General features: G+C 41.9%; 1 protein-coding gene across 2 annotated transcripts in view; it reads right to left on the bottom strand.

The window, feature by feature from the left end:
- Positions 1–9,103, bottom strand: part of GLRA1 (glycine receptor alpha 1) — a 38,168-nt gene extending 29,065 nt beyond the window's left edge. For both annotated transcript variants that reach the window (XM_072348129.1, XM_072348128.1), the window contains exon 1: positions 8,904–9,103. In XM_072348129.1, the coding sequence (XP_072204230.1) occupies positions 8,904–8,959 (56 nt within the window). In that variant the 5' untranslated portion in view covers positions 8,960–9,103. The remainder of the gene's footprint in view (positions 1–8,903) is intronic.
- Between the last annotated feature and the right edge of the window lie 342 nt (positions 9,104–9,445).

The raw sequence follows: 9,445 nt of genomic DNA on the forward strand, positions 1-9,445 counted from the left end.
TTTTACATGCGCGCATACTGAAGGGTTTTAAAAAAAGACTTTTAATTGCAGTTTCGTTGAAAAACAAAGGAAGAAAGACCCTGTGAAGACAAAAGTGTGTGTCTGTCCTCATAAACACTGAATATTCCCTTTAAAGTCAAGGGGACTACTCAGATGTATAAAGCTATGCATAAACCACCTTCCTCAATGTGGTAAATAAAGAAGAGGAACGTCTCTACAAGAAAAGATTTCACATTCTGGGTGGTAATATGCTCCTCGTTGATGCCTTCTTGATTTAATGTTAGGACGAGGAGCTGCAGTGGGAACCTCTATTGACGTCAGAAGGTTTTAGATCACAGACCAGACAAGTGTCAGAGAATTACGAGAAGTCGTGGCTGCTCTTCTATCTATAGCTCTGCAGTTGCGCTATCAGCCACGTTTTCATCAGTTCAAATACTTTTCTACGGCAGCTTGTTAAAAATTAGTTTTAGTTTAAGGATTTATGCCGCTTGTTATGAGCGAGTACGAATGTTGCAAGTGCCTTTTTCATTTATAATAAATTGGAGGTGGTATGAATAGAATCCTTTTTAAAGGGATTAAACATCCTGTGCTGAGTGTTGGGAGGGGTTTTATTTTCTGAAACGTTATTACAGATCCTTTACTGAAGAAACCTGAGCTAAACATGCAACCTACCTACAAAACTGGTCCCTGCAGTACAGCCTGGGTTCTCTGATGTACATATCTTATATTGTGCGAGGGAAGAGAACTTATTTTGTCTCTTTCTGGTAGAACAAGTTGTTGTTCTGTCCAAAAGCATTGTAGGCATAGTGTGGTTTGATTGACGTATCTTTGGAGATGAATACACAAAGCAAATGCCCTGTACGTAAGGGTAGCAAGAGATGAACTTTCTTGCTGTGCCATCTTTGATTTTTGGTGTAATTTATCAGCTTATTAATGATCTATAATGAAATGCAGCTTCTGGAACAAATGGCTGAACTCTGGAGCCCCAGCCCAGGTGGGCACTTTTTCCTTCATGGCTACTCTCTGACTGGGTTCTTCAGCTCCCTGGCCAAAATAACCCATGGTTCCAGTTTTGGCAATGCTGCAAGCCTTGTATTGGTGCAGTAAAGCAAGCCATGTTTGATGGGGTTTGTACTTTGTCAGCAGCTGATTTCTAAACATGCAATCCTGTGTCTTGGTGTGATGGACGGGGCTGGAAGCTGGAGAACACTTGTGATTCACAGCTGTGTGGGGCAACAGAAGGGGTGGGATGCATTTTGATTTGTACATCAGATCTTGCGAGCTCTGTTGAGGGAAAATGATCTGTGTGTGTGTGGGGTGTGCGAGGAACAGTTGCCCGGTTCAGCAGTATTTCTACAGGTGAAAAGCAGTGAGAGTTAACAGAGAGTCAAGATTGTTAAGATAGCTCATGAAAAATCACTTCCTTGTCCAGATTCTTTCTTTGCAGTTCTTAACAAAATAAGAGAAAGCTGCCTCACCTTAGAATTCAGAGCATCTTAGTTTCCTGCTCCAACCTGCAGTAATGTGTGCGTTGCACAGATCTTACCGTAATGGTTATTTCTACCCCTATTTCTACTTAGGGGTTCTTGGCACCAATGGGGACGTTTAGCACTAAGAATTGTTTTAAATACTGCTGATAGCAGCTGACCATTACATGCTTTCAGGTTTATTCCTCCTCAGTAAGTGAGAGGAGGAGGTGCTTGCGCTCCCTGGGGCTTTACACAAGGCATCTTTTTACCAATATCATGCAAAATGAAAAAAACCAAACAAAACATCCAAAGGAAACTGAATAAAGAGGATAAGTGATGGATTCTATTGTATTTCCTGCCCAATTTCTGGCTCCCTGATTCTGCTGCTGAAACAGATGTGTGTGATGGTGGTTCGATCTGTCATTGATCTCAGCTGTTACACATTGATTTGTGTGTTTGTTTGCTTCAGTCCTGTCCGGGCTGGGGGACAGGATCAGCATTCTGTCTGCGTGATCGGAGGGCAGGCGTGTTGGGAGCTGCTGTGGGCGTTCAGCTGAAGGCAGCACATGCAATGATTGATTGCACTGCAAGCCCAGCTGTTCTGTGCATGCGACACTCCTTGTCTTGGCAACCTCTTAGTGGCTTTCCCCCCGCCTTTTGCCCACCCTACAACAAGGCACTGATAAAAACAATAGAGTTCCTTGACTGTCTGCTAAGGCATTTGTTTTCTTTTCCCTTTTTTTTTTCTTTTCTTCCACCAGCAAACTGTGAACCACAGTGGAAAGATGGTAAAGGGAGAAATCAAAAGGAAAGCAGGTGCAGAACACTTTTGTTTTCCCCCTCCCTCTCAAAATCCTGGGGTGTGTTAAATTAAGATTTCTCCTGTTTTTCTCAGCTAGTACTTAAATCCAACAGAGATGTATTTACAGAATGCCAACTGTGTCTATGTAGCAGCCAGATGTGGTGCAGTCCCCAAATCAGCAGCTTACCATGGTGCATTATATGGATGAAATAATTGTCTGCATAATGGGGTGTGCTCAGCACGTGTAAATGATGGGTGCATCTGTCTCCATCTATTTCTGTTCTCTGCGAGATTTTTCTGTGCTTTGGCCCTACTGAGAGGCACAAAAGCTACGTTTCTCTGTCTTCATTTTTTGAGCGTTGGTCTCCTGAAGCATCTGTAGAGGTTTATAGCAGCTGTGAGGTATATATCTAATCTGTGGCACCACTGAGATCAAAGCACGCAGACCTCCAAGACCAGATCAGCTAAAGCAAATTGGCAGATTCCCAAGAGGTTATGGGGGCTGTATTATTTTGTATCATGCAGTCATCATAGCTAAGAGATACCAATGTAAATTTTTCCCCTCTAGGGAAATGCCCTCTGTTATTTGGCTTTGCAAGTGTAAATTGTTTGGATAATCATAGAATCATAGAATTACTCAGGTTGGAAAAGACCTCAAAGATCATCAGGTCCAACCACAACCTAACCATAGTACCCTAACTCTAACAACCCTCTGATAAATCATCTCTGAGCACCAGAGTAATTTGGGGAAAGGAAGAGGAAAGAGAGGACAGGTGAATTCTTTTTTGCTGCTTTGCAGGAAAAGTGACCTGTTGAGTTAACGATATTTAAAGTTGAGTGCAATGGAAAAGTTGCTCTTTTCTGAGCTGTGCAAGTAGATCTACAAGGCAGCAGTCAGACAGCATGGTGATGAAGTGTCTCTGATCATGTCTACTAATGATCCTTCCTGTGCCTCGCATCAGAGCATATTTCACTGCTTTTTCTGTGCTCCATTTATTCCAGGACCACCAATGTTAGCAGATTTCCCTCTCCCTCCAAAATGAAGTTCTAAAAAGCATTTGCTTTTTATTTTTTTCAAGGCTGATGAATCAAAAAGTGGTGGGGAGAATATACAGAAACTATTATTCTTTTTGTTAGTGTGTCAGAACAGAATTAACCATTTTTTTCTCTAAAGGTGGTGTGGAATGTGTGAGTGTAACCATACTTCTTGTAAGAATAGAAATCATTCTGCCTTTGCTGATAAGTGCAAAGGTCGATAGAAAGTATGCAAGACAATAGCCAACCAAAAGGGAAATACTGGAAATAGAGATTGGAAATTACTGGAAATAGAGATGCCTTGATAGAATGTGCCACAACATCAAGTGCTGAGACAGACAAATAAAATAAGATGGCAGTGCCTTTTGGTTCCTATCTGTCTTAATGCCAGGAACTCCAGCATTCTGAGAGAAACTCTGGAGTTAAAAGAAAATGAGCAAGTGAAACTCTGAGAATGGACTTAGGCCATTTGACATACTTAGATGCTGTAATTTTAAAGCGTGATTTATTTCTTTAAACCTTTGTCTTTCATCAGTAACTAAATAGCAGTTATATTCATTAGGTGGTCTGACATCTTGTTCTTAATACTGAAATTTGGTGAGCCCTTTTAACCTGTATTGTTAGAATGAAATGAGAACAGACTTCTCTGCTGGTTTTCTATCACAGATGAATGATTGTTGGTCAGCATTGGGATAATAAAGTAATTTAATTCTGGACACTGATTAACATCCTAATTCAGATGCTGGAATCCTTTTCTGCTCAGGTTGTCTTCTAAGGGTTTGTTGGCTGATGAAATTCATCTCACTAACGGAACTAACTTGATGCTTAAGAACAGGAGAATTGCAGTGTGCTGCTGCCTACAAGTGCTTTCCTTTCTGCCTTGAGTCACTTGATGTTATGAATTATGTTAGCCTTTAGTCTCTGATAACAAATCTGAGACGCTTAAAACAGTGTCAAAGGCCCTTTACTGACTTGCTCTAAACAAGCGAGGTGTCTCCAACACCTCTTGCACAAGAAGAGTAAGAGGAAGGCCAAAATCACATGCCCAAAGCCTTGTTCTTGAAGGAATTCTTTGTGGAAAGTTTATGCGATGGAATGCCCCAATGTATTCTGTTCCCTTTCCATATAGTTCTCTTTCCAGAAGCAGCTCCTGTGATGTATTTGAAGAGTAAATGTATGTCCTGCTAATGAGATTCTCTGTAGTAGTGCAATGTACAGCAGGAGTATGAGTGGACAGCTAGTCCGCATATCTAAATTCTGCACAGTGCCCCAGAGTTGTAGGACATTTTGTTAATGCATGCAAGACAGCAGCTTTTTTGGTGATGTGTTTGCTAATAACCTTATCTACTGTTCTCCTGCTCATTGCATCCAATGTAAAAGCAGAAAGTTTTTTTTCACATGTGGAGCCTTTCTTTTGTGCTGAGAGTAGGTCTTGGGTTCTTTAAGCCAACTGTTTAGATGGAAAAGTTAAGATCAGGCTGCAAGTTAGAAAGTACTTTTTGCATATTTTAATTTGTCTTACTTGCCTAAATTGTGAGTGAATTCTTATGGATGGATGGAAGTGTGTCTAAAATCCCTGTAGAAGGCAGAGTCCCAAATATCCTACACCTATTATGAGATGACCATAAATTTATCTTTCTTTGTTGAATGATTCAAAAGGTCTTCTGTGTAAAACTGTCTTCCCCATTGTGTTTTCCAGCCTTGAATAGGTAACTGTTTTAGTAGGGCCCCTAATGGGGCTACCACAGGTTGCAGATCAAAGAAGCTAAAGAGTATCCTTAGAGCTGCCTATTCTAAGGTTCTGCCAAGTCATTTTTATTTCATGGAGGGGCTAACAGCCTCAGAGCAGAGGCACAACAGGTCAAACGCACAACTTCTAGCAGATTTTAGTGTAAGTAAGCCACTCTTTATCTACCAACAATATTTGTTACATTACTTGTCTTGCAGTTCTGTCAGTCTCTGGTTAATGTTTCATTCACGGGTATCTCTGCAATGCTATCTAGCACTGCAGAGGTATAGCAGAAGGTCTGGAAAAGCATACATATTGCCCTTTTCCTTCCCCTGCCTTCCATTTTGTTGCATTTTCAAGGAGATGAAATCAGGAGATTTCAAATTGCCTATTTTACTTGAAAGTCTATTTTGTGGAAAGCGAAACAGGTTTTTGTTTTTGTTTTTTCCCACTAAAGCAAAAAACAGCATCACAATAGTATCTTCTTATTTTAAAAGCTGAAATTGAAGAGCTCTGTTACTGATCAAAGGGAGCAGGAAAAGGCTACTAGTGGAATTCAGTAGCGTCTGAGCCTGTGTATCACTCAGAGCAGCTGGCTTGAATCACTCCTGTTAGCAGATAAGTCCCCGTTCAGAAGAATCTAACTCATTTTGGTTAGGTGAAGGTCATGCTTCTGGTTCCTGACTTGCAAAGAGTGATTAGGATAAGAATAAGGCACAAACCACTTCAGAGCCTCACAGGACTGTGTCCACTTGGATAAAATGCAAACTCTAGGCTATTTTTTATCTCCCAATCCTCAGGCTTCTGCAGCAACATTTCTGGATCACTACAGCCATTAAAAGATTATCATAGAGCAAGAAGTCCAGGCAATACCATCATGGGATATGGGCAGTGTTTTGCTCTACGTGAAGGAATTCCCAATGGAACTGGGGTACAAAGATGTAGTGTACATAGTTAAACTTCGGGACAATCTCCAGAGATGAAAGGAGAGCTTATGGAAGAGCCTGTGTAAATAGTGTCCAATCCATTATTATTTTTGAGAAATAGTATTTGTGTAAGGAAGGACTGATAAAACGGTCTGTCTGTCAGAAGACCTGTTTCTCCTCCCACTCCAACTCAGCTTCCATCCCCATCTGTCTGCCCAGGTTCTTGGTAAATGTCTTAGTCATAGCTAAGTGGTTACAGCCTGGGAAGAAAGGTAGCACAAGGGGAAACATTCTCCATAAAGGAAGGCATGTTGGAATGAACTGCTGATGGCAAATTCCTTCTAAAACACCCTGGCTGTAGCAGAAACAAATATTACATTGGCAATGCCATAATGTTTGTGTTCACACACCAGCTGTTACTCTTTCCCACGGGGTCTTGTTTTTTAAAAGGCTGGCAAAGGATACTATTGTTAAGCTACAGATCTAGTCTTGCTTCTTGTATTGGCTCTATTGCATTTTCCTTTGGTACTTTGGATTTTTCTTTCATTATTTTTTGTAGTGTATATACTAGCATGGATTTTCTTTCCAGAATATTTTCAACAGGCTGGCAATGAAGTGTGGTATACTCTGTAATTTTAAGCAATGTATACTTCTATTATGGATTATTGGATTATCATCTTGTATGTCTGTTGTTGTTTTGTATCCTTAACATTATGCACGACTGAGTGCTTGAGTAATTGGCACACTAAGTTTATGAATGACTCTTAATGAATAAACTTTTCTTACTGAAGCTGAAATAGCAAAGCTATTCCCAGACTGGAAAGTCTGGTAGATTTTTGGCCTGCAATTAATGGAAGGCATAACATGAAGGGGGGCAGAGGGTGGGAAGGAAAGCATTGTTTAGAGTCGGTTTCAAGCAGGAATTGTTGAATCGGTTCCTGTTTGGAAAATTATTGCAGTACAGAGAACAATTTGGTTTCATTACTTCCTGCAATTAAACACTTCTAAATTTTCTTAATTACTTATTTCAAGAACACTTGACTTGATATCACATACCTTTGATATTTAAAAAGGGCTTCGTCTTGCATACCTTTTTTATGCAATATGGCATGATCAAATGTAGAGTATATGCATATATATGATTTGTAACAGTATAAACATTTACATTAGAACCTGAATGTACTGTTTTACTGAGATTTTGAATGTCTGAGACTTTAACTGATGAGCTGAGAACCTGTAGGTACTCAGATGCGTAGTGTGATGCATAACAGTGTGCAACATAGAACAGGATTGGCAAGACAAATGTGTACCAATTCACTTTATGCAGGCGGTTCAAGGGAGATATGGCTTTAAGATTACAGCCATAGGAAACTCAAGGCTGGAAATACACTCTTTTTTTTCTTTCCTTTCCCCTTCCTCCCCCTTTTGTCTTCTAGCTTTTCTGGAGACCATTCCAGAGTGCTTGTGCCATTTAACCTTGCTTTTTGTCTCTGCTTCAATATTGTATCTTAATCAAGAGTTTCTATTGTGCATAGATATGCTTCTTTCTACTTCACCCCACTATGTTTTGTAGTGCTGTTTATACGCTTGTGGCTAAACAGGAAAGAATGGCTCTGAAATACTAAGTGTTGTGTGTTGCTTTTCAGATATTCCCAGTAATAAGTGATAGGAGAAGGTATAAGTGAATAATAAGAAGGTATAAGCGAATATAGCTTCAATTATTTCCAGAACTTCTTTCTTTGTTTAACAGATAAATTATGATAAGATGTTCCCTCTTTGATTTCCTATGGAATTACAGGAGAAGTGGAGATAACCTGATTTCTGTGTGTGGAAACAATTTAGTGTTCTTAAAGAAAGGAAGCATTAGCTTGAAAGCTCTGTCCGGTGTCAGCAGGAATGTTAGTATTATTTGTAAAATAAGAAGTATTACTTCAGTGATATACATATAAATAATGCCTGTTCTTGCCCTTTAAACACTGTAAGATGAGACTATGAAAAAAATCAGAAATGTAGAATCAAGAGTCATGCAACTGAAATGAAATCTAAGACTGAAATAGTTTAGATCATGAAAGCTTTTTTTTCAGTTGCTTGTATCTGGCGTTTATTACTTGCTATACAGCAGGCTGCACCACTCACACAGATGGGACGAGTTTTCTCCCTAATGATATTTTCCCTTATCTGCTTAATAAAAGCATTGCATGGAGAGCTGGAGTGGAAGCAATTCTTGAAGGGTAAAACAGCTCCTTCTGCTACCTTTCCCCTTAAGTGAGTAATGGAATGCATCTAAAACAAAGTCAAAATACAGCTATTCAACAATAGATACAATTGCAAAAGGAGTCCCAATGACCCCTCTGGCTTTTGATTAGGTTCCACAAGTGAAAGTGTTCAAAAACAACATGAAACTAAAACAAAGTTGATGAAAGAAGATTATTTCTTTGCTTTCAGTAACTGTAGGCAGAGCAAGCTGGGGCAATAGGGTGAGCTCTCCTTGAAAGGAAAGCCCACGATATCTTAAGGTAAAGAGCTGAGGAGAGAAAGCATCCCACGGAACTCACCTGAACCTGCAATCTTAGGATTGGGATGGGGTGAGGTGGGGATATTTACCCGGGCAAATTCAAGTGCAGCATTCCCATCCACCACTAGTTGTCACTTTGCAACCAGCCGGGGTTGGTGTTTTCAGCACTGCGGTTAGTGAGATTGCAGTGCTAATTAAACGGAGAAACTCTCAAAGCTATGGAAAGTCCCAAACCCGAGAAGGTAGGATAGTTTATCTGGATAGTTTATCTCGGGGAACAGAGAGGAGGGGAAAAGGCAGTTCGAGAATGGCATAACGCTTCTGTCTTAAGGCTGAGACCGTGCTGGGTTTTGTGCCCCAAACTCAAGATGGGCACAGAAGTCCCAGCCCGGCATGCACACGCTCCTCCCGCAAAACTGAGGCTTACCTGAAGAAAACGATTGTCTCCCACACGTAGACTCCGAGCGCGTTGACGTTGCACATTTTTCCAGCTCTCACTGTGATGTTTATTTTGTACTCCGCGAGGGGTGGGCCGGTGGGGTTGGCCAATAAAGTAGCCCGGCACTTGGGGAGAACTGGTGAGGGAAGCGAGCCACCCCTCCCGAGACAGGCTGGGCCGGGGGCAAGGCCGGGGCGGCTCCCTCAGCACCCCGGACGGCAGCAGAGAGGGCGGCCCCGCTCAGCACCGCGGAGAGCGTTCGGCGGGAGCGCGGTTCAGCACCCTGGACAGCGGCGGCGATCGGCGCTCCGCGGCCGCCTGCGGATCTGCCGGCGGCTCCGCTCCGCTCCGTTCCGGCGTTGCCTTGGCTTAGCTTGGCCCGCCTCTCCGCTGTGCCCCGCCACTGCAGTGCTGCTCGGGGCCGGAGGACCAGGCTTCCCGCACCGAGATATCCCTTCAGCGGGATCCCGTTCCGGACATCAGGCTGGCGAGTGGGAGAGATGCAGGGGATGTAGATTTGCCATCGGGGT

The sequence above is a fragment of the Excalfactoria chinensis genome, chromosome 13 (assembly GCF_039878825.1).
Source record: "Excalfactoria chinensis isolate bCotChi1 chromosome 13, bCotChi1.hap2, whole genome shotgun sequence".
Taxonomy (NCBI): domain Eukaryota; kingdom Metazoa; phylum Chordata; class Aves; order Galliformes; family Phasianidae; genus Excalfactoria; species Excalfactoria chinensis.